The sequence below is a fragment of the Notamacropus eugenii genome, chromosome 5 (genome assembly GCF_028372415.1).
Source record: "Notamacropus eugenii isolate mMacEug1 chromosome 5, mMacEug1.pri_v2, whole genome shotgun sequence".
In the NCBI taxonomy this organism is placed as follows: domain Eukaryota; kingdom Metazoa; phylum Chordata; class Mammalia; order Diprotodontia; family Macropodidae; genus Notamacropus; species Notamacropus eugenii.
Window position 1 is genome coordinate 81,360,144 of NC_092876.1, and position 25,431 is coordinate 81,385,574.

The window sequence follows — 25,431 nt, forward strand, 5'->3', positions numbered from 1 at the left end:
CTGAGGCAGGACTGAAGCCAAGTTCATCCCATTCCACAATCCACCACGCTACCCATCATGATGCCACTCGATTAGCTCACAAATCGATAGCTCTTTAAGGTTGGCAGGTTAGCAGGGGGCGTTTCCTCACCCACAGCTCCCCCTGTAATAATAAAATCACAGGTCTGGTCCAAAAAAAAAAGTTGGCCAAACCCTGTTTGTGGTGAGCGCACGCTGGCCCGCAGGGATCGCCAATTCCCTAGGGGCCCAAGAGCCATTGGTTTAAAGATCTGCCCTCGCTCTCGGCTGGGGAGGGATGCCCTCGGCTCGGGGGTGGGGCCGTCCGCGCCCAATCACAGAGGTCAGCGGACGTTAGAGGGTCCAGCCTCTCGGGGGGAGGGGAGCCGCTGCGGCCGAGCCTCGCTGGCTCTTCCTCGAGGCCCCTCTCAGGGCCCTCGTGCGGAGCCCCGGCCCTTCTTGGGGATGCACAGGCTCAGTCCTTTCAGCGGAGAAGTCCGCACGGCCGCCGAGAGGGGACGGTGCAGCCCCGGCCGTAGTAAGGGTTCTCTCCCGGCAGGGCCCCGATCGGGAGCAGCTGTGGGGCAGAGACGGAGACCTGGACCGAGCGAGAGCGAGACCGAAACGATGATCCAGGCGCTGCCCGCAGGAAGCTCCGCCCCCTCGCGTGACCCCACCTCCTCTCCGCGTTGATTGGACGCTCCTCGTTCACACCCCCCCTCCTCCCTCCCCGGCCCTGAGCTCTGGTTCTCGAGGGAGTGGTTGGTTAAGTCCGCGCGCACCCCACGCTGGAGACTCGGTGGCTTCTCCCTCTTTCTCGTCTTCCTCCGGAAAGCGGAAGCGGAAGTGACGTTGAGGGAAGGGGGGGAAGGTGGGGGGCAATCATGGTGCCGCTGGGGAGGGGAAGAGCTGCTGCCACCGCTGTCGTTGCCGGGTGCTGCCAAGGTAAGAGCCGGAGCCGGGTGTCGACTTGGGAGTGGAGACTACTTGGGAGGTAGGGTCCGGGATCGCGGCCTTTAGGGGCCGAAGGAACGTTTTCCTAGGGGCTGGGGGAGAGATTCCCGGTCCCGTCTCCATGGGGACCCCCTCCTTCTCTGTCTCCATGGGGACGGGGATCCATCCCCCTCCCCCCATCTCCATGGAGACCTGGCCCCGGCCCCTCCCTGCTCCCCCGGGGAGACCCGGCTTCCTCCGGGATTCCGCCTGGGGCTGAGGCCTCCCTGCTTCCCCCATCCCTGGCCCAACCCGCCCGTCCGCTCTTTCCCACCCACTTCGGGGATGGGTACCCTCACTTGACCCCCCCTCCTCTCCTTTTTCTGGCCTGGGTAAGAGGCGAATACCCAAACTCTTCGAGACAACTTCCCAGCTGGGACCCTGGCTCGCTCCCCTACCCCCTTCCCTGTCCTAGGGGCTGCTCCCGATTTCCTCTAATGCGTCCTCACTGGGGACGCTCCGCCGGTGCAGGGGTGGGTGAACATCTCTCATCCCACCCCTAACAGGGGACCCTAGCTCCCTAACTTCCTTCCTGGAAGTGTGAAGCGTTCCAGCCCTAGCCCCTTCAAGGGCACCTTGAGCCTACCCCCTACCGGGACCCCAGCGCCCTTTCGTCTCTCTCAGAGATCGTCTTGATTCCCTCCTGTCCCCGCTTCCCGTAAACGTCCCTTTAGATGTCCTTCCTTTTCCTCTTGTCCCCTAGTTGAGAATCCTCCTCTGTGTATCTCACCTCTGGGCCTTCTAGCTCTACCAGGGGCATTTACATTCTGAGTACCCCTACTCCTCCAGTTGAACTGATAGGTTCATCTACCATCACATCACCACGAGCAGCCGTGATGATGGCCCAAACACTCTCTCTGTCTCTCTCTCTCTGTCTTTCTCTCTCTCCTTCTCTCCCCCCTGGCTCCACACCTCTACCCTCTACCCCAACCTACTTCACTGTCTAGGTTGTTTCTATCCGCTGGCTAGGGCCCAGTGTACTCTTATCTTTCTGTTCCTCCTCCCAGCTGCAATGAAGTGCATCCCTCTGGGTAGTTGCATAAGCCTGAGTCAGGGGTCAAAAAGGTTCTTTCCTAATCTGGTTCCTCCAGCTTCCTTGGCCCCATAGTTTGTGTAGACCCCTTAGAGAGGTAGGCTGACTTTCCTAGCTATTCTGAGATAGAATTTCCAGCACCAACGTGGAAGAGAAAGTTAAAGTGTGAAGTTCAAGCAGAAAATAAGAATGACCATGTTGAAACTTTCTAATTACCCTGTGCTTATATGTTAAGCTGAGCCTCACCCGCACTTGTAAAACTTGATGTGTCAGATTTGGGGGGAATTGCAGTTTCAAAGAAGACAAGCTTCCTGTTTGATTCCTGCTCCACCCTCATCAGCAAATCTTCGTAGAGAGTGGCTTGTGGTTGGGTGTACCAGGAGAAATATGAAGCAACCTCCTTTGGAGCTGCCTGAGGGTGTAGTCCCAGAATCCATGTGTAGCAACCCATATAAGAGGAGAGTCCTATTCTCATTTGAGAAATATAGAAAGGGTTTTTTCTTCTATCAATATCTGGAGTGCCTCATTCTTTAAATTGCCTAATTATGCTTAACTCTGCTCCTTTCACTTTCTTCTCTGGCAACCTTTGGGTCATCAGATGGTAAGGAAAAAGTATATTCAGAAATTCTTGTGTAGTACTTCATTTATCTTAGGAAAGACTTGAGCCTTACAGAATAGGATGACATACTACAGAGACTACAGTATTGATGATTTGTCTAGTTTTGGTCCTCTTGAGGTTTAAAAAATACTTTGCAGAGGTAATAGCAAGGGGAAAGAGGGCCTTAGTGATACTGCTAGGACGCCTAGGTTCTGAAGTCATCTCAGTCCATGTGGTAGGCTTCTAATTTTCACATTGTTCCTTTGCAGATTGGTCCTTATCGTCCCATATCTCACAATTGCACTGAGCTCTGTTGAACCATGGGGGAAAACAGTCCAGATGACAATATCATTTGCTATGAGACAGAGGAAGATGAACTATCACATCATGATAAAATACTCAGGTTTGTGGATAAGAACGGACTGATGCCTTCTTCATCTGGAACAGTTTATGACAGGACAACTGTTCTCATTGAGCAGGACCCTGGCACTCTGGAAGATGAGGATGATGAAGGACAATGTGGAGAACACCTACCTTTTTTAGTGGGGGGTCCTGATGAGGGATATCACTTAATAGATCATGAAGGAATGTCCCAGGGTTATGTGCAGCACATCATCTCTCCAGATCAGATCCATTTAACCATAAATCCTGGTTCGACACCTATGCCAAGAAACATTGAAGGTGCGACTCTTACCCTCCAGTCCGAGTGCCCAGAAACGAAGCGCAAAGAAGTAAGTAAGCTCCTCTACCAGGAACCTGCACCCAGCTCTTAGTTGGGACATCTGATATCCTGAGGGTATTAAGGAGAACAGTTTAAAAAAATAACAAAGGCCTCAGGGAAAAGGGCCTAGGCTGGTTTTCTATACCAAGTTTTTATTTATCAGATATTCACTGTAAATTGTTTTGTGTTTATTGGCCTTTTGCTTCTGTTTTGGTTATTGGCATACTCATTGGTGTGTATATATGTATACCTTTATACATATATATATACACACATACTCTTTGAACTTGTGTGTCAGTTCTTTGAAATTTCCAAGTGTAAATAAATGATTGTTTTACACTTCATCTTCCCCAGTCAGGATTAAAATGGAAACTTGACTGTTTGGTAACTTCACAGACTTAATGTTGAAATAATTGCTCTTTCCTGTGTAGAAGCCTAAGAAAAGGGACAGTTGTTGAATTAGGGTTTTCCTCTGGGATATATGTTAGTGGTTTGTTTTAAAGATGGAAGACTCTAGGAGCCTGAGTGAAACTTTATCTGGGTAAATTTTTAATGCCTCACAATTGAAAGCTTGATGTTTTTCACAACAATTTCAGGAAAATAATAGACAAAGTAAATTCTCTCTAAGAGAGGAAGAAAAACCAACAGTTTTGGTCCCCAGTTTAATTAGAAGCAAAAAGGGTATGCATTAGAGGTAGACATGTATGTTTTCTAGAAACTGTGATTGTAGGTCAGATAAAAATGGGTCAGTAGTAGCAGTAGTATCTGTGATTAAATAGAAAGTCTTACTAGACAGATAACCAGTTGTGCAGAATGCCAAAATCTTTTTTTTTCTTCCCTACTATTTGGGGTTGGAATTGGGGTATTCATTATCCTTGAAATAACTCACTAGATTTCTGCCAGCCTATGTTTGTACATTTGAGTGTTAAAAAAACCAAGATGCAAGATTTCACTTCTGTTAAATTTCATCATAATTTTGGTTCAAGATTCCATCTGGATTGGACTAGATATGGGGCGAGGAGGGCGAAGGGGGCGAAGGGGGGTAGTGTGGTGGTGAGGGGGGTTGGGGCAGGGGCAGGGGGTGTGGGGAATCTCTTGACTGAGTCCCAAGCTTTACAGAACAAATCTTTTATTAAGGGAGTTTGTTCTGTGAAGTTTGGATTCAGTCAAATGGCTAAATTTGAGGACATAGAGGGTCACATGTGGCCTCGAGGCTGAAGGGTCTCCATCCCTGGACTAGTTGACATCTAAGGTTCCTTTAGCTCTAAGTCTATGTTACTATGAGTTTTGATTCTGCCAACATGTTAGCTGTCTTCTTTAGCTTTGTGTCAGCCACAGCTTTGATAAACCTATCATATCTCCACCCAAAAGTATTGAAGAAAACTGGGTGAAGGCCAATACTGTGGAAGCATCTGTTTTCTTAGGCTTATAGGATTAAATCTGGAAAAGACCTGAGAGATCACCTAGTCTAACTCTGTATTTTGCTGCTGAAGGAAGTTAGGCCTGGGGGGTGGGGGAAGGGGAGAGAAAGAGAGGAAATGTCTTGACTTAGGCCAGTAGTAAGCAGCAGAGCTAGGATTTGAATCAAAGTTTTCTGACTTCAAATCCAGGTTTACATTGATCCATCAATCAACCTTAGTTTGGGGTATGATTGTTCTGTGTCTCTAACAACAGCTAACCAGCCCATGGTGTTCATCCTCCGTAACAGCTGTTGAGAAGATTTTTGTCACTTTGCTGGAAACCACCACAAGGTCAGGCAGGGTTTTTTGCCCGAGAGTTTTTGAAGTAGCTGATACTTTGCCAGGAGAGAGGGAAAGTAAAACCCTGGTTTGAACTCCAGTCATCTTTACTAATAGCTTGGTCTCACTGTGAGCTGCTGACTGGAACCAGGCTCATGGTGAGTGGGTCAGGTGGCCAGGCTGAGCAGGCCAGTGTTTCAGGCTCTCAGGGTCTGCTGTCTTCCAGTTCTCAATTCACCAAGCACTTAGTAGGTAGCTCTGTACAGTGCTTTGTACCTAGTGCTGTGGATGCAAAATGGCAGGTTCTGCCTGGAGGAGTTTCCTTTCTACCTGGTCAGTCTAGCAAATAAACGTGTTATAATGAGGAGGAAGGAGAGAGCACTGACAGCTGGAGGGATTTGGAGAGGCTGCCCACAGGAGGTGACAAGGGAGCTAAGGATTCCAGTAGGGCCACGTGAGGAGGGAAAGTGTTCTAGGCCTGGGGGACAGATGGCCTGGGTTTTGTCTCAGTGCTTGTCCATTTCGAAGTGAAGATGACTTGGTTGGCTCTGTTTTCCCTTATCTGTGATGAGATTTCAGTTTGATTTTTCCCTGTTCTGTCCTGTGTATAGATACTTGAATTCTGTGACTAGTTTCTCTGTAGAACTACTTTATGGTTTGTTCCTGCCAGCTGTCCCTCTGGGAAGCATTGTCTTTGGGGCAGAAAGTTAGCACAGTAGACACCACTCCATTGTCTTCTCCTGAGGCCTTGTGGTTGTTGGTAGCTGCAACTTTCCCTTTGATGTTTACTATTCATTTTATTGCTGTTTCTTTGTTGGTCTTTAGCTTTAAGCAAGAATTTTCCTGTCATAATTTGTTTATTCCTTTTTTTTAACCACCAGTTGATGGTTGCTTTCTTGAATGCTTTATAAATTTGATTCAGTTACTCCTTCTGTTTGGAGTTCTAGTTCAGTGTTTTCCACCCTTTAAGTGCATGCCTTACCTGTGACCTTGTCGGAGCACACTGAACGATACAGGGGGTACTGTCTACCAACCCATCCGGTCATCTCTTCATTTGCCTATAAGATCACTGCCTAGACTCAGGAGACTGTGTTCAGGTTTCAGCTTTACAACTTATTAACTTTGTCATCGTTGGCAAAGGAATTTACTTCTTGCTTCAGTTTCTACGTTTGTGAAATAAGATTATTGGTATAGTCCTGCCTCACAGGACCATTGCTGATGTATATACAATATGTTGTAACTGTATGAAAAGTGCTGTACAAAGTTGAGCTATTGTTGTCATCATGATAAACACATACCCATTTCTTCTTGTTTCTACAATGGTTAGTAGCCAGACACCTAAAAATTGGCAAAGAAAATTCAAGGAACTTTGAAAGTTGAGGAAACCCAAAGATGCCATTGTAATGCAACAAAGTATCCTACACATTGGCTGGGTTACAGTGGTCTTATTCACATAGAACTATTAGAAATGGTGTTACTGTATTATTTTAAGGGTTCTCTCACCTTTGTCCATGTGGTTCTCAGAGGATGTGCTGTGACATACTAGAGTGCTACAGATTTTATTTATTTGGTTTGCTGCAAGATTTTGGACCCGCTGTTATTGCAGATAAAAAAAAGTTTAGATAGTTTTGATTAATGAAAATTTTACTGACCCAGCATGCATATGTAGTATGGTATGCATTGTGGTTGTTGGTAGCTACATCTTGGTAAGTATGATAAGTCTAATATTTACGAAGTAAGTAAAACTTTCCTATTACACTGTGTACTAGTAACAGAACATCAGCTCTTGGACTTGCAAAGAACTCAGCAGAATGGCCACCCATATTGAAGGGAGCTGGGCATGCATTACTCTCCTGATTCTCCCATAGAGTTGCCAACTTAAACATTTGGTGTTCCACAGTTCCTCATGGCAAAGAATACTGTGCTCTTAAGCAAAGAAAGTTTGAGAGTCCCTGGAATTCTTGAACTGGAAAGAATCTTCAAGGGCATCTAGCACATCTTTTATCCATGCTGCGCGTAACATCCCCATCAGCTTCCATGAAAACGTCTCAAGTTTTCCCCAGGGTATGCATTCCATTTTTGAACTATTCTGATTATTGGGAAGCTTTTTTCTTCGCAGTGAGTGATATAAAACCTATCTCCATTGAATTCTCCTTCCCCCCTCTACTTCTGTATCCCCATTGCTCCTAGGTTTGCTCCCTGGGGTTCAAGCAGAGCAAGGTGGATCCTGTGCCATATGGACTTCCCTTCTGATCCTTAAGAACGGATATCCCGTCCCCAGCTAAGTTAGTAAACATCCCCACTTTCTTCAGCTGGGTCGCCAGTGGCCAGAACTCAGCATGTCTAAAGCTGTCTTTCCCCAAAACTCCCCTTCTTCCATATGTCCCAATTACTATCAGTGGCACCACCATCCTTTCAGTCATCTAGGTCCAAATTCTCAGTGTTATTCATGGAATCTCCACTCTCACTTATCTTACAGATCCAGTCTGTTGTGAAATCTGGACCTTTAAACTTTTACAACTTCTCACATACATCGACTACTTTCCATTCACTTTGCCGCTTGTTTTAGCTCCTCCTCATTTCTGGTCTAGACTATTACACAGATTTTCTTTTTGATTCATCTGCCTAAAGGCTCTTCTCTCTCTAGTCTATCTTTCACTTAGTTGTCTTTATGATTTTCTTAAAGCATAATTCTGATTATATCATCTCCTCTGCTCAGTAAATTCCAGTGGCTCCCTACTATCCCCAGGATCAAATAGCTCCTCACCACTTATTCCTTTCCTAGCCTTCCAGTCGCACTGATCTAGACACACCAATTTACTTGCTATTCCTTGTGCATCTCCCATCCTTGTCTTTCCATTGACTGTCACCCTGAAATGTTCACCCTCTTCCCCTCTGCCTCTTCATTTCCCTGCCTTCCTTCAAGACTCAGTTCAAATCTCACCTTCTACAGGAAGCCTTTGTATGGTCCTTCTAGCTTCTACAGTCTTTCCTTCTGAGATTACCTTTTTTGTTTACTCTCTATGTATCTAGCTATCTATGCATTGTCTCCTCCATTAGAATGTAAGCACTTTATGACCTGGCAACACATCTTTGCATTCCTTTTTATCCTGAGTGTTTAGAAAAGTGCCTGACACTAGTTAGAACTGAACATAGGCTTGTTGATTTGGGCATTTTTTTATACTGATGAAAATATTGTCTTGACCGTTTTTTTCCACTTTTACCCATCCCCCAAAAAAGTTTATTTCCAAGTTGGTTGTTTAGAATTTGGTAAGTTTTTTTGTGATAAAAATTATATTATAAATCATAAATATTAACTTACAAAGTTACTGATATCTACTGCTGATCATACTTGAGAATGAAACTTTCTATTTAAAGCATAGTTTCTAGCAAGTAGTTGATAAACTTTGGTAATACTCTTAGTACCTTTTCTGCACCACACCATGTGCTCAACACTGGGGTTTCAGAGTCAAAAATGAGATAATTTGTATCCTTGAGGAGTTTGTATTCTCATAGGGAGATGTGTGGTCATGTGTATTTACATATACACAGAGATGTAGAGTGTGTATGCATGCATGCACGTTATATACATCATGTATGTATAGCAATGGTCTCTGTATTATTTCTCTATGGGAAAATGCATCTGAGGCTCCATTTGGTAATACATGGAAACAATGTAGCATCTGGAACGAGTGCTGGACTTGGAACCACAAACCCTGGAGTCCAGGCCTACCTCTATCACTTAGCAGCCATGTCACCTTGGTCACTTAATCTCTCAGCTTTTTTTCTCATCTGTAAAATCGGAGTGGGAATACTTGTTGTATCTACCTGATAGTGAAGTTGCAGAGATCAGATGAAAATGTATGTGATACACTGTAAACTTCACTGTCCTAAATAGATGAGAGCTATTATTGTTGTCTTGGCCTATGGTAGCCCTAGCACAAGACACAGACACTCTTACAACTCCTTTCCCCAAGTTGCCAGACAGTAGTATCAGTCAGGGATTCTGTTTTCGGTGGTGGGGAGCAAGAATTCCATCTGGGGCAGGGAGCTGTGATGGGTAATAGATGAGGGGTCTCACAGTAGAGTAGGAAGGGTAAAGAACTTAAGGCAGAACTCCTTCTAGAAGATGAAGGAGATAGCTCAAGGGCTCTAGGAGATTAGATACAGTGTGGGGTTAGGGCAGCCCTGATGGGTGTGGGGTTAGGGCAGCTCTGATGTTGGAACTCTTGTGTGTTGGGAAGGTCATGAGGGTCAAAAAAAATCCAAAAACAGGGAGAGGAAGGGAGTTTCTGCATCCATATTGATAGAAGGAAGTGTGCTGTTTATGGTAATGATATGTTCCTAGTTGTGAATGCCTGTACCCAGTGAATGCTTAGTAGAAATAGTTGAGTGGCCTATGGAACAGGAGCAATAAGAAAAGGAGTTGTGGAATTTCAAACTTAAAAGGGCCCTTTAAAATTATCTAGTTTAACCTTCCAGGAGATTATAAATTGCTTCCAAAATCCTACTCTGTGGACCTCATTTTTCAATTCTCTTTTATCTGTCACTTGTATGTGCAGCTCCAACATCTTTTCCTTACCCACCCAAGACTTTGAAAACTGTTTTGTTCCTTGATGTGTGTTTAATGCCTAATTTTCTTCAGCTTTTATACTACTTTCCTCATCTCATCACCACCACTCCTTCTAACTTCCTCTGACTTCATTTGGCCCATCTCTTTCTGTTTCGCCAGCACTTAGCACAGTGTAGGTACGTAATAGGTGCTAAGTGTTTACTGACTGACTTTTGACTGGGGTGGAGGCACCTTCATTCAGTATTTCTCACTATAGTGTGTATGTATGTGTGTACATATATGTGCATATTTACTCACACGGAGAAATCCTTATTGCATTCTAGACCCTTCACAATCAGTTTTTGAATATTTATCTGTTTCCTACCTCCTGGTTGGAATTTTATCATGTTAATTCAGACCCAACCCTAAATACTAAATCCTTAACATGACCCAACTTTGTTCATTCCATGAAACAGAAATTGAAGCCATCTTCTTCAACCCTCTCATAATAACAAGTTCTCCTTCTTGTCCTAGCTTAACATTAGTTTAGGTGTGCGTTTGTCCTTTGTTGCTGAAGAAGACAATGCCATCAGAGAAATAATGATATGACTTGCATTTGACTTTGTTTTGAGTGAGGGAGGGCTGTGCAGGTCACCAGCCTCACTTCTCCTCCAGAGCCATCTGAATCCAGTGACCAGATATTCATCAGAAAGACTGGAGATGACCAAGGATGAGGCAGTTGGGGTTAAGTGACTTGCCCAAGGTCACACAGCTAGTGAGTGTCAAGTGTCTGAAGTGAGATTTGAACTCAGGTGCTCTATCCACTGTACCACCTAGCTGCCCCACATTAATTTAGGTACATTAATATCCAAGATCCATTAAAACCAGAGTTCACTTTTGCTGGTGTAATCAAAGCAACTGATACTATAAGACTGATTTTATTGAAATGAACCATAGAGAACAACTCTACCTTCACACAGCCTGGCCTTTAGCACTTCTCCTTTTTCTGATACAATTGGACATTGCTTGGATTTCACTTCTTACAAAATTTGGTACCGTTGAAAATTCAGGAGTGTGGTATTTTTTTCTCTCACCAGTAGTAAGGTAGGAAGATTACCTGTTAAGGCTCAGAAGGTGACGTAGTTGCTTTGAGAGTTGGACAGTTGAACGTCTTTGCCACTAACTGGTTGTATGGCCTCTGGAAAATTACTATTCTGTCAGCCTCAATTACCTCTATAAAATGAAAGGGTTGGATAGATCCTCTCTAAGGACCCCACTCAGTTGTAAAATTTCCTACATGCTTCCGTATGTTCTGAATGAGCTGTCAGTATTAAATTCCTGCTTTAGGACTTGGGTATCTAACAAAACATAGCAAAGATTTGTTTTCTTTTGGGTGAGGTGGAGTAACAGCTTCCATTTTGAAATAGTCTTTCTGTGCAGGGAAGATCCACGTGGCCGTCCCCCCTCCCCACCCCTTGTCCTCCCTTACCTGATTCAAGCAAAGAAAGAATAAGAGGAGCTTATGCTTTATTGATCCATAGTCCCATTCATCATGGGACCTTTGAGGAGACTCTATGAAGAATGACAATACTCATCTTTATTGTCATAAACTTCTTTTTCATTGGGTCATGGAAACTTTGGTTCCATACAGAATCTTAGTTCTTTTGCTGTTAAACACTCACCTGCTCTTTAGGTCTCTTTAGTATGGATCTGTAATCATGACCACCGTGGTCCTGTGATGCTACATGCTAAGTCCTAGATGGGTTCTCCGGAGCCAAGATAGATAATGTAGTGAAACTATGTGGTAACAAAGATGTTATCAGAGTCAAGAAATAATTATTGTGCCTCTTTTGTGTGTTCGGGGAGCACCATGCTAGGTCTGTGAATACACAAATACATAGACCCTTCGAGTTGGAAGAAATCTCAAAGATCATCTAGTGTGGCCTTGTCTATTTGAAGCATAAAGTCCTAGTGTATATGGAATTATGTGGGGAAGGGGAAGGGAGAGGAGGAAGGAAGAAAGTGTAATTGGTGTGTAAAATCACGAGTTAACCATCAAATGAGCGATAATACATATGCTAGAACACAAGTTCAGAGAAGGGAGCAGTCGCTGAATCTGGAATACTTCACTAAGACTCCATGGAGGAGGTGGGTTTTGAGGTTAGGTAGTATATAAACAAGTAGAGAAGAAGGACATATTAAGCTGGTGTAACAGCCTGGAAAAAGGGGAAGAGATAAGAATATGTGGGACATATTCAGGAAACAGTGAACGTATTAGTTTGGCTTGAGGAAATCAGTAGAAGATTCATATATTGTGGAAGACCTTGAATGCCAAGCTAGAGAGCATAGATTTGATTAAAGACAGTGAGGAGCCACTGAAAGTTTTTGAACAGAAACATGTGAATATGTATTTTGAACATGTGAAAATATATTTTAGAAAGATTAATCTGATAGTGATATTTAAGGTGAATTAGGTAGGTGGCAAAGTGGATAGAACACTGGGTTTGAAATCAGGAAGACTCATCTTCCAGAGTTCAAATCCTGCCTCAGACACAGCTGTGTGATCCTGAGCAAGACACTCAACCTTGTTTGCCTCAGTTTCCTCATCTCTAAAATGAACTGGAGAAGGAAATGGCAAACTACTTTGGTATCTTTGCCAAGAAACTCCCAAAATGGAGTCACAAAGGGTTGGAAATACTGAAAAACAACTGAACATCATCAGAGATGATGATACTAGTCTGGAGGACTATAAGGGGTTAAGGATCTGAGCTATGGTGATTGCAGTAGGAAAAGAAAAGAGGGATTAAAAAGAAATTATAAAGGAAAAATTGAGAAAAGACTGAAGGGACAGGGGAAGAGAGAGACAGACAGACACGTCAAGGATGACTCCAGGGATTCCAACTAGAGTCACTGCGGAAGTGATACCATTGATTGGCATAGGTAAATCTGAGTAAGAGATTGGGAAAAGATAGAGAGGTTTAGATAATACCAGGACATTCAAGTAGAGATGATCAATAGGTTATTAGCTATCTGGGAGCTAGGATGGCACAGTAGATAGAACACCAGACCTGGAGTCAGGGAGATGGAAATCTGAGTTCAAACTTTGTGTCAGACACTTTCTGACTGTGTGGCCTTGGGCAAGTCACTTAATCTGTTTGCCTCAGTTTCCTCTTCTGTAAAATGGGGATAATAATAGTACCTACCTCCCAGGGTTGTTGTGAGGATCAATTAAGATAGTATTTGTAAAGCTCTTAAACTCTTGCATGTGGTAGGAGCTATATAAATATTAGTTGTTGTTATTGTCTATTACTACGAGGCTGAAGCTTAGGAGAGAAGTCAGGGCTAGAGACATAGATGTAGCAAACATCTGTCTAGTGATAGTTGAAGCCACAAAATGTGATGAGAACTCTGCAAATGAAAGTACTTTCTTTTTCAAGAGTAAGACAAGAGCGTTGAAGGCAAGTTTGGGATCTGCCTCTTTGTTGTTGTGTTTGTCCTTCATTCTCTGTAAGAGGACCATGACATCAAGATGATGACATGACTTGGAGTTGACTTTGATTTGAGTGAGGGAGGGCTGTACAAGGTCACCAGCCTCACTTTCTCTTTCAGAGTCATCTGGGTCCAATGGCCAGATATTTATCAGCACGACTGGAGATGGCCCAGGATGCAATGGGAGACCCTGACCATTTTAGGCTAAGGTCTTTTCAGGTTCTCACTTTGAGTGAGATAATGCCCATTCAGGCAATAGGCTTCTTTAAGTAGTTACTCAAGGGATGACCCCTTTAATTAAAAAAAAAAAATGAAACTGAAAGGGGGTGGACCCTCAAGGTTCCTGGCCAAAAAAGAAACACTTACTATTTAGTATTTACATTCACTCTGTGCTAGGATGGCAGGGACCTATAGTCTAATCCATAAGCTCCGGAGTGAACTGGGTTTAATGTAAGGCTTGGTCTTTGTGCAAAAAATCTAGCCAGTAAACCCAAAGGAAAAAAGGCAGCTTTTGGTCATCGAAATATACCTTCTCCTGGGCAGAGCACCCCCAGGTAATGGGGGAAAGGAGAGGAGAATGCCTCTATGTAGGTGGGAGGAGGAAGAGGAGCCTAGCTAAGGAGGCTGAAGGAGCAAAACTGTAGAGATTGTCACGTGTGAGTCAGAGATGTTGGTGATTAGCACTTTGTCAAGAAAAGTAAAGGCTGAGGTATAGAGAATGGGCTTGGTGATGAGGCCATCTTTGGGGACTTGAAGGAATACCAATTGAATAATGGGTTGGAAACCAAATTGCAAGAAATTAAGGCACTGATGGCTGGTGATGAAAAAGAGGCAACCAGGGTAAAGAAAGGAGAAGGAAATAGGATGACAAGGGCAGGGTCAGAAATGGAGTAGCAGAAGCTGGGGGATTGGCAGATATTCTGCCCTAGAATATTCCAGTAAGTTGATCATACATTAACTTTTCTTCTTTTGGATTTGGAACTTATATACTTGAAACTTTAACTGTTGTTGGTAGAGTAAATTATCAGGATGGATTTGGAGTCATTCTTTAGGCCTTTATCCTTAGAATCACAGAATTCCCCTTAATGTTGGGGAAGGGACTTTAGGGGAGTATCTAATCTAATTCCCTCATTTTATTCACGATTATACTGAGGCTTAAAGAAATCAGGACTTGCTTAAGATCATGCAAACTGTGATATATGGCACAGCTGGAATTAGAACCCAGCTCTTCTGATTCCTAGGATTACTAAGTCACTGTTCTTGCTGCTTTTTTGATTCATTTCATTGTGATGAAGCAGACAAGTTGTGTTAAGAGAGTGCTGTGTGGTAATGTTCAAATACATACCAGAATTTTGATAGAAGAGAATATTTAAAAACAACATATACGAGATTGACCTTAAAGTCAACAAGTATGTGTGGTGGTTTATTTACTTGAGAATATTCAGTTACTCAGAAGCTTAATTTTACCACCTTCCTCATTCCCAAGATTAACAATAGACATGCAAAAATCATTTTTAAGGAATTATGGAGTAGATAGACGAGATTAGAATAGATTCAAGAAAACTTCAGCTCAGATCCTGCCTCTGACACTTAGGCACAGGACCTCATGCAAATCATTGAGCTTGCCTGAGCCCTAGACAACTCTCCAATTCTAAGTTATAGATAGATTATGAACTGCATTGGTGTGGATAGTTTCCTATACCCGTATCACAGATCCTTAATGTATTGTTGTATGTTATCCTTAAAACATAGTATTTAATAAAGGAGGAAAGCCTGCGTGTTGGTGTATTTCAAGGATCCTTGATTTCACCAGTACAGGAATTTATCAGCCTCTATACAAATGGCAACCCCACTGTAACTTTGGTGTCCTCAGTGAGTAATTGTGGCCAGTCTGGTGGAATGGGTCTTTCTGAGCTGTACTAAGCTGTTCCTTAAGAGATCCATAAACAGTTTATTGCTGACTCTGTATTCAAAACATTTATAGCTTGGGAAAAGCTGCCTTCTGGGACTGGCACCATATTTGGTATAGCCTTTGAGAACTTAGGTTCTCAAAGTAGGATTTTGAGGAAGGAATATCCCTGAAAAAACACTATAATTTCAGATTTAATAGTAAGGAAATAACTTGGATTTCTTGGAAACTATGATAATGGAGCCGAAGCTGTAGCATCTCCAACTAATCTCTAAAGGCTGAGTGAGATGTATGTATGTTCTGTGAGTACCACCCTAAGTGATTGAAGAGACTCATTACTATATTGACTGAAGGCTGTGGATTTTTTTATATGGTGTCTCTTGAAAACCATCTAAGTCACAGAGGGGCTATGATATATGTCAGTGGATGGGATACCCACACCAAAGAGATTGCAAGTCCTTGAAGTGATGAAGTAAGTTATAGCAAGGAGGTGTTTCTTTTAGGCATCTTCTGGGAATGCGACATGGGGAGTTAGTTGACAATGAGTCCTTCAGTACCACTGACCAGGCAAGCTTTGTATTCTAGGTGAAGCGGTACCAGTGCACCTTTGAGGGCTGCCCTCGAACCTACAGCACAGCTGGCAACCTTCGCACCCACCAGAAGACTCACCGGGGCGAGTACACTTTTGTCTGCAACCAAGAGGGCTGCGGCAAAGCTTTCCTCACCTCATACAGCCTCAAGATACATGTGCGAGTACACACAAAGGAGAAGCCATTTGAGTGTGATGTGCAGGGCTGCGAGAAGGCGTTCAACACATTGTACAGGTTGGTTCCCCCTTCCCACTAATTTTGCCTGATAGATGTGTTTCTGAATAATTGTGTGTCATCTTCCCTCTTCAGAGAGGTGGGCAGCCAGGTTCATAAATGTCAGATGAAGTAGTCCCCTTGGTTGGTTTTGCTTAACAGAATTTCTTTGTTTCGAGGGAGAGTTGGGGATGGGTGGGGCAGGAGATAATACTGGGAAAGGATTAGTGTAAACAGAAGACATCTAGGAAACTTTAAAACTGTGTAAATAAAATCTTTATGAACTCAAATAATTTGATAAATTGATCCTTTTTGCTATGACACAGTTGACACTTCCCAACACACTACCTAGATAAAGCTTCTTATGGAGTCCATAGAATACTTTCCCTGAAAAACTGATTATTGGTTGGTACTAGAAGGGAAGATTACCCCCTTATTTTGCCAGTTTGGTAGTAGCGTTAGCCATTAACTAATCGTTTTAAATGCAGGCTCTTAGCAGTTTCACAAGTATCTTTTTTGTAAATCAAGATTTTCATGTATCTGTTGCTTCAGGTAAGAACATACCTGTATTTAGTTTTGTGTGTCAGGGAGTTCCGTTCTTGCGTCTTGCATTGTCCTTTTGTCCCTTGGCTCAGGACCTTGCTCTGTGGGGCTGAGACTTTGTAACTTTCTTTCTTGCCTTCCCATGTACAGCTCCTCTCAACCCCACTGAGAGCTGTCTGCTTTTGGTTCTGCATGGAATGGGGAGGGGACTGGAGGTGAGACATCGTGACCCTTATTTTGAGTCTTTTCTCTTTTCCCTACTCAGCCCTCCTCTCCAGCAGTTTGCACATTTGTCTGTTCCCCCAATCTAGTCGTGTTTAGGGCTGCCAGGGACCAGCTACTGTTCGAAGTAGGGTGGGGGAAGGAAGGAGGGAGCTGAGCAATACACAAAATGCTAATGGAGGTACACACATGCAGAGAAGGAGTGTCAGGTGGAAGTGTCTGTATACCCAGAGACCCAAGCCAAGTTGAGTATTAAAAAAGCAACCAGAAAGGGACTCCAGGGAATCGTGCAGGTGCTGTTCATTACTTGCTCACTGTGAATGCCAGCAGTCTCCTTTCTGCATGTGTTGCCCTTCCCAGCTCTGTATCTTAAAGGCATAGAGATATGTTGGCATCCCTGAGAACACTCTGGAAACCTCCTGGCCTGGCCCAGAAAGGTAGGGGCTGAATTATGGTAAAAAGAACGTTCTTGGATGTTTTGTAGGCTGAAAGCACACCAGCGGCTGCATACAGGGAAAACCTTTAACTGTGAATCAGAAGGCTGCAGCAAGTACTTCACCACGCTCAGCGATCTGAGGAAGCACATTCGAACCCACACAGGAGAAAAGCCATTTCGGTAGGTTACTGAGTCAGGTCTCAGCACTAGTGATCACAAACCAGGTTTCTGCTGGGTTTGTTGATGTATTGCTACATTCCTCCTTTTTTCAATTGGGGAAACTTTCTGCAGTCCTTCTACATAGGTTGGGAACATCTCCATACTGGCTGCAAAAGTCTCAGAGGCACACCTGTACTTGGGGAGGCCAAGGGGATGGGGATGACTCATAAAGCCAGAAAACAGCTCAAATTTTGTCTTTATTGCTTTGTATTATCTTATTTGACCAACACAGTAATCCTGTGAAGTAGGTCATGTAGTGTTCATTTAATTGTTGAGGAAACTGAAATGATTTAATAATAGCTAGTATTTTGATAATTTAAGTTTTTACTAAGTGCTTTACACATATTGTCTCTATTGGATCCTCCCAAGAACCTTGTGGAGTAGGTGTTATTACAGCCTGAGGTCACACAGCTTATTTTGGCCAAAATGGTGAACCAGCTTGACTTGATCAGGTTTGGATGAGTTGACATTTCGCCTTCAAGGCCCATGCAGACAAACATATCCTTGGTGTTTGTGTTTGGCATGACTAAAGTTTTATATGGTAGATTTGCAGGATTATCAGAGCTAGAAGAGACCATAGAGGTCCCTGAGGCCCAGCCCACTCATTTCATAGGGAACTGTCCATGGTTAGAGACTGGAACCCAGATGTTGATAAAAATCCTAATCTCTTTTCTTTTGTCTGATGACTCAATTTGTAAGAATGTGTTGTAACTAACCAATTTTGATTGGTTTTATTTTTATTTCATGTTTCCGGTACTCATTTGTGTGCATTTTCTAGTAGTCACCTCTAATTCAGTCAATCACCAGGCATTCATTAGATGTCTACTATGTGGCAGGCATTGAGGTTAGAGAAAACTGAAAGTAGTCCCTGCTGTCAAGGTGCTTCAGTTCCTTTGGGGGAGCAAGGAGGACCACATGCACTTCCATGATAAGTTTATATGAATAAGTACAAAATAAAATGAAGGTAATCAAGGAGAGGAGGGCCAGGACTTGGGTGGGGCTGTGTGTGTGTGTGTGTGTGTGTGTGTGTGTGTGTGTGTGTGTGTGTGTGTGTGTGTGTGTGTGTGTGTGTGTGTGGAATGATTTCATATAGAAGGTGCTGCTTGACCTGATACTTGAAGGAAGTGGTGTGCTAGAGAAGGTACTTGGAATCAGGAAGACCTGGTTTCAAATCCTGCTTCAGATAGTGACCACCTGTGTGATCCTGGGCAAGTCATTTAACCTCTCAGTGTCTCAGTTGCCTCATCTGTAAAACGAAGGGGGTTGGGCTTGATGACCTCTGGGATCCTTTCCAGCTCTAAAGCCATGATCTTGTGATTGAAAATGATGTGATTGTTTTCATGCAGAGGTGAGGAGGGGGTGTATTTCAGGCCAGGGGTGCAAAGGTTTGGGGAAGGAATATGGAGTGTTGTAGGTGAAGAACGGCACAGGCCAGTTTGGCTAGAGTGCAGTGTGAAGGGAGGAAGCCACATGGAATGAGTCTAAGGCCATCCTGTGAAGGGCTGTAAAAGCCAACTAGAAGGGTTTATGTTTTATCCTAGAGGTACTAGGGAGCCCCTAGAGTTTATTGAACAGGGTAGTGATATGGTCAGATCCAAGGATGAGGAAAATCACTCGGGCAGCTGTGTGGATGAAAATGCCATTCTATAAAGTAGTGAATGAAAGTCTCACCCTGTCATAAAGTCCACAGCATTCAGGCCACCCACTGCTAATAGAGCTTTTCTTTCCTCTGTACCTAATTCCCTCTGAACCCTGATAGGCCTCTAAAGCTTCACCCACCTTCTCTGAAGTGTTGTTGGTGTGCACTTAACTCTTTGGTGGTAGAATTCCACCTTAGCTGATGGTTTGTGTTTCTTTGTGTTTCAATGATTCCTTCAGGTGTGATCATGATGGCTGTGGGAAGGCATTTGCAGCAAGCCACCACCTTAAAACACACGTCCGAACACACACTGGTGAGTTTATTTTTTTAAATGCATCTTGATTGCTTTTTACTATAAATGTAATGACAGTATAATTCCAATTGTTTAGGTACATCACCTCATTTGTTCTTCATAATAGCCCAGTGTGTTAGGTGTTAGTATTGTTATTTCCATTTGACAGATAAGGAAACTCTGGGGGTCAAAGACTTGCCTAGGGTGACAAAGACTTGCCTAGGGTGACAAAGCTAGTAAGGAAGCCATCAGGACCTGAACTCAAGCTTTCTGTTGTTAATGGTTGACTTTCTATAATTTTGCAGAAGTAGACAGCAAGGCTGATTAGCCTAGTCTCCCCCATGGATGTGTGACTTTCAAAGGAAAGATCATAGAACTTATAACTGAAAGAGACCCTGGGGATCATTGTGTTGGATATCTTCATTTTTTGGAGGGCCAGTACTCACCCAAGTTCACACATAGACTGACAGTAATGAAACTGAGCTTGTCTTCACTTCTGTGGGGAGCTACAGTTTCTACTCTGTGCTGCTGTTTCATCAGTAATAAATATTCCCAAGAGATTGGGGGGAGGGGAGCACGATGTAAGAGTTCCTATAAAATAGAACCCAGGAAGAATTGCTCATCTGTTTGAACTTCCAAATGCCAGGCTGTGGTCGGACCTTTGTCCATTAAGAGTTTACAATGGGAGGTAATTAGAACTTGATTTGGAAAACTTTCCATGTTCCTCCCTGCCTGGACACTGAGTGCTCACCCAAGAATCCATGTTTCCTTTAGTCAGTTGGAGTGGAGGTGAGGAGCGAGCAAAACCCATTTAGGGTAAAACTAATAGGGTAAAAATAACTTTTTCCTTCCTTCAGGTGAAAGACCCTTCTTCTGCCCCAGTAATGGCTGTGAGAAGACATTCAGCACTCAGTACAGTCTCAAAAGTCACATGAAAGGTCATGATAACAGAGGACATTCATATAACATACTTCCCAATAGCATGTCTGAGGTATGGGGTTCTTTGTTCCCTTTCCTGTGCTTTTCTATGCTTTGGTCTCTGGAATGTAGGCTACTTGATTAGCCGCTTTGTGGAATGCCAAGGTAAATGTGTTTTAAAGCTTGTTCTTTCACCAAATTTCTGTTGGTGAGAGGGTAGCAAACTGTATCAAGATGGATGTGCCTTTTGATGGAGAAGAGAGTTCTGAAGTTCATCTACATGAAGTTTGTGTGGTATTTTGTGATTTATATGGTACTACATGACTTACAAAGGATTTCCCTCATGTTACCGTGTGAGGCAGATGGTAGGTTATTATTCCTTTTATAGGTTCAAGAGCATGTTATAAAGGTCAGATGACTCACCCCATTTTCCCTCGATAATAAGAGGAAGGTCTTGGACCCCTATCCCAGTGTGTGACTGCTGCGCCCTACTCCTTCCCTCCCCTGGTTGGCTGGGGCTCATTCTGGGCCTTTGTAAAATGAAGCTCTTGATTCTTTGCTACTTTCATGGGCTCCTCTGCAATTTTTAATGTACTGACTTCTAAAAATATTTTTTATTATTTTTATGTCACATATTTTCAAATTTTTCTGTACTCCCCTGAGAGAAGGTTCTAATAATGAAAGAGTTGGGGAAAACAGGTCAGCAACACTCACTAGGACCCCAGTATGTGTATGTGCCCATAGTCCCCTGCCTCTGTGGGGAAGGGATCAAGCTGTATTTTCTGTTCTTTAGGACCATTCTAACTACATAGCCTCCGGTGACATAATGCAGTAGAGCATGGACTTTCACAGGGGAGTCTGCTGATCCTTGGTAGTCCTTCAGTTTGTCTCTAGAATCTCCCTTGTTCCGTTCATGTTTCTAGTATTGAAGGGTTTATAAGACTCCTCAGAAGGCTCCAATTTGTTGTGCTCGTTCCTAGAGGGCAGAACCAGGAGCTGGAAGTGGAAGGGGCAGATGCATCAGGAAAACCTGTTTACCATGAGAGCTACTCACGAGTGGGCTGCTTGAGGCCATGTTAAGGAGATACCACATCTTTGGAAGTTTTCAAACAGGGTGGATGACTGTCAATCAACAAACATTTTTTAAAGCACTTACTATGTTCTTGGCATTGGACTAAATGTTGGGATTACAAAGAGCTTATAAGCTTCCTGAGAGAAGGGACTTTTTTGGCCTTTCTTTGCATCCTCAGTGCCTAGCCCAACGCCTAGCCAAGTAGGTGCTAAATAAATGTTTGTTGCTTGACTAACGTAATGGAGGAGACAACATTCGCATTGATACACACAGGATACATAGAGTAATTGGAAGGTCTGCGTAAAGGGGGAGGTTCTAATATCTGGGGGCCCAAGAAAGTTCTGCAAAATGTGATTTTTGATCTGAGTTTCAAAGGAAGCTAGGGGTCTCAGAGATGGAGGAGAGCAGGGAGAGCATTTATTGTAGGAAGGACCTATGTTCAAGGTTTAAATAACCTCAGAGGTTACTCCTAACTCTAATAGTCTGTGATTCATTATCAGTGTTTCATCAAGTTCAAACCCAGAATGTTGGCTCCGTGTAATGAATCATTCTGACCACAGCAGTTTATGAAGTGTGTCATCTTACAAAGGGTGGAAGCGTCTTATGAGGGGTGGAAGCTTTAGGACTTGCAGCAGTGGAGGGAGCCCTCACCCAGATGAAATCATGACTTGTTAGAAGTCCCTCTCCTCCAAATCAGGAGATTGCTTTTTGTGGTGATGGGTAGAGTCTGCTGGCTCATTGGCTGTATTGAAGTGGTTCACAGCTCCACACATCTGAGAAATGCTGGCCTGAAGCACAGCTGTTAATATTGTGCTGTGGAAATCTCTTTTGCAGATTGTTTTTATAAAGAGTTAGTCAGGTTTCTAATTAAGCGACTTTCTTTTTGGTAAGTAAGGAAGCCCCTATGACTTTGGAGTGATGCTTGCACTGGGAAGTACATCAGTAAGTGCTGATTTGGGGTTTTTTCTGACATTGCAGGACACAAACCACTCACTTTGTCTGAGCGACTTGAGCCTCAAATCCAAGGATTCTGAGCTACGAGAAAATTCCAATACAGTAAGTATAATTTTCATCCATTGAGATATATGGGCCTGAGATCAGTGTCAAAAAAACCAAAAACAGACAGACTAGTATTGGCCTTCCTCTGGACTTAGTTGACCTCCATTTTTTCATCCTGGCCATTTGAGTTTCTGTGCAGTTCTGCTCTTGGGTTGCCAGGGCATTGTCTCTCCAAATTTGGTCCTCTTCTGAGAGCCTCCCCCACTACGCCCCTCCTCCTCTCCCCCAGTTATTTAGAACCTTTATTCAGCAAATATTTGTAGGGATATGTATGTGGTAGTTATCTTATAGGACCAGGTACTTTTCAGTGATTGATTTTGTGACATTGTGTTGAAGAAAAGTTTTGACCCCACCCTCCACCCCCATTTCTTCTAGAGAAGAGGCATTCTTGAAGGCCTTAGCTCTGATGGCCCTAATTTGCTCTGCTAGGATTAGGATATGTTCCCACCATCTCAACGAGTCCTTATTTTCGCAAACCTATGCTTTCAGTCAGTACTTATACAGGCCATTTGGTACAGTTCTCAGAATTATACTATCGTCCCTCTTCCTTTTGAAGACTTGATTCTTTGGGTGATTTTTTTTTTCCCATTTGAAGAAGCCATATGGAGTGGCAACAGGCCAAAAAAATTCATCTCCCACTGATGAGCCTTCTGGTTATGAACTTCTGCCTGTTGCTGGGCTTGTCCTTGGCCACTAGACTCATAATCTTCTGCCAGACCTTTCTAGCTCTCTCAGGCTTGCCAGCACATGTGCTCTTTTGGCACAGCTTTGGAGAGCCCACAATGAGTTGTCAGATGAAGGCTTGGCTATGTGTGGTAGGGTACAAAATAAATAGGCATGAACAACATGGCTAAAGGTATTCAAGTAGATGAGTCTAGGTGACCATGGGTCAGGGATGTGATAGAAGGGATTCAGCCTGGGTAGGAGGTTAGACTCTATGCTGAGGTGCCCAAATACTTTGGATTCCAGCATCTTCTTATAATCTCTCAGATCATCTTAAGTGACCCTAACTAGGACTTCATCTTACAGAAGAATGCTTTCTGGAACCCTGAGGCATCAGGCAGAATAGATAGTAGACACTGGACTGGTGAACACCCTCTTCTACACAACTCCCATGAGGTGTCAGAAAAGGTCTACCTCTCCCTGCCAGATTGCCTGACCCTGATAAGCTCCTTTGTGATTGATGAAGATCACAGTGCAACCAATCTGCTGCTTGAAGATCCCTGGCAAAGAAGCAAGAGACAGATTGATTTTCACTATGTGTCTGGAAGACATGAGAGTGCTACAGAAACCTGGGATAGGTCATGTGGTGGCAAAGCCGGGACCCTGCTTCAGGCTGTAGAACAGGCTAACATGAACAGTCTATAAGAACAGTAGACTGGAAATTAGGAGACTTGGGTTTTAGTCTGCACTCTGCCACTAACCTCCTTTATAACTGTAGACAGGTTACCCAGTAATGACTGTGGTCCTAGGAAAGGATGTTAGAGATCATTTAGTACAACTTGCTAATTTTACAAATGGGTAAACTGACCCACAGAGGAGGTGTGACTTCCTTAGGGCTACAGAGATATGGTAAGAGGCAGTGGAGGGAGAAGGAAGAAAGAAAAAGCTCTCAGCTCAAATTAAAAGGCAGGTTTCTAAATGCAACTTTCTTCCCACTGTACCTTCTTCAAAGGCCGTGCTTTTCCTGGGACTCTGACAAGTGTAAATAGGAAGCATTCCTTTTTATTCCCCCTCACATTTTGGCATGTTTCCTTTCCTAGACGCATGGCCAAGACCTTAGCACAATTTCACCAGCAATCATCTTTGAATCAATGTTCCAGAACTCAAATGATACTCCAGTCCAGGAAAACAAGCAGACAGGTTTGTTCCTTAACTGAGCATGAGTTTGGTCAGGGGGGTGGATTGCATGCTTAGTGTTGGTTCTCTAAGGTGGGGTCAGTCAGCTTACATGACCTCATCAACCCTTTTCAAAAAGCCAGGGATTTTTGAAATCCTCTTCCCTAGAGCTGTTATGTCTGAAATGTTCAGCTGGCTTTTTTTTTTTTTTTAAGGAAGAATGGGACTTGCCCTGAGCCCAGCATTTCCATTTTTAAAAGAGGCAGAGGTAGACTAGGACCCCAGACATGTCAGTGTTACTGACCTAGACTCAGTTCTCTGAAGAGTCTCCTCTACAGAGTCAGTAGGTCTGCTCCAGAAGGGGAGACCAAATTATGGAATCCCAGGATATTCTAAAGTAAAGCTTCAGTACTTGAGATTTTTCTGTTCAGGCAAAGAGCCTCAAATTTCAAGACTTAAGTTGCCAATGGAGTTTGTGACCTTGCCACTTTTCCCTGAGGTGAAAAGAAGAAACTGTCACAGGCAGGGATTCTTGGAGGGGCTATGACTACCATAGGTGTCCCAGTGACTGCTCTGTGTGTGTTGGGGAGGAGGGCCAGGCTTGGGAGTCTCAGTGCATACATTCTTATTTCTTTTTCTTGCCAGCTGCCTTGATTGAAAGTTTTAATGGTGATACAGAGTCAGTCACCGCTGTTCCACCCTCCACGGGAGATTCAGCATCTTTATCTCTTCCACTTGTACTGCAGCCTGGCATCTCCGAGCCTTCCCAGTCTGCACTACCTGCCTCCACACCGCCCGCTCCTCCTCCTCCTCTGGCTGCTCCCTCCATAGGAACTGGTTCCCAGCCAGCTGCATTTGGGACCCCCCCTGCTATTTTACAGTCTCCAGAAGGGCCAGTTGCCCACAGCACACAGTTTGCTGCTAATCACCAAGAGTTTCTTCCGCACCCTCAGCCGCCACAGCCCCTTGTGCCAGGACTTTCTGTTGTTACTGGGGCTCCCCCAGTCACAACGGCTCCACCAACTACCACGGAGGCCATGCCAGCTCTGGTTCAGACTCTGCCTCTGGGGCCCACCCCTGTTCTGACGAGCAATCCCACCATCACCATCACCCCAACTCCCAGCACAGCGATTCTGCAGTCCAGCATAGTTATGGGAGACCAGAATCTACAGTGGATACTCAATGGTGCAGCTGGCCCTCCCCAAAACCAAGAGCAAATGGTGAGTACCAGGCACTGAGTGTGTGAATATGTAAAGCATGTGGCGGGATGTATCCATGGCACAAAAGAATCCTTAAATCCACATGGGAAGACCTTCCAGATCAGCTAATTGAGATTAGGGCTGCTTCCCTTTTTTGTT

At 43.9% G+C, this 25,431-nt stretch overlaps 1 protein-coding gene across 3 annotated transcripts in view; it reads left to right on the top strand.

Moving 5' to 3' along the window:
• Positions 1–807: 807 nt before the first annotated feature.
• MTF1 (metal regulatory transcription factor 1) overlaps positions 808–25,431 on the top strand; it is a 28,284-nt gene continuing 3,660 nt past the window's right edge. For 2 of the 3 annotated variants that reach the window (XM_072609999.1, XM_072610001.1), the window contains exons 1-9: positions 808–942; positions 2,891–3,352; positions 15,617–15,855; positions 17,084–17,215; positions 19,133–19,206; positions 20,043–20,176; positions 22,154–22,231; positions 23,998–24,097; positions 24,719–25,293. In XM_072609999.1, coding sequence (XP_072466100.1) covers positions 2,942–3,352; positions 15,617–15,855; positions 17,084–17,215; positions 19,133–19,206; positions 20,043–20,176; positions 22,154–22,231; positions 23,998–24,097; positions 24,719–25,293 — 1,743 coding nt within the window. In that variant the 5' untranslated portion in view covers positions 808–942; positions 2,891–2,941. Of the gene's footprint in view, positions 943–1,139; positions 1,323–2,890; positions 3,353–15,616; positions 15,856–17,083; positions 17,216–19,132; positions 19,207–20,042; positions 20,177–22,153; positions 22,232–23,997; positions 24,098–24,718; positions 25,294–25,431 lie in introns of those variants that run through there. The other variant, XM_072610000.1, reaches the window with a different exon arrangement.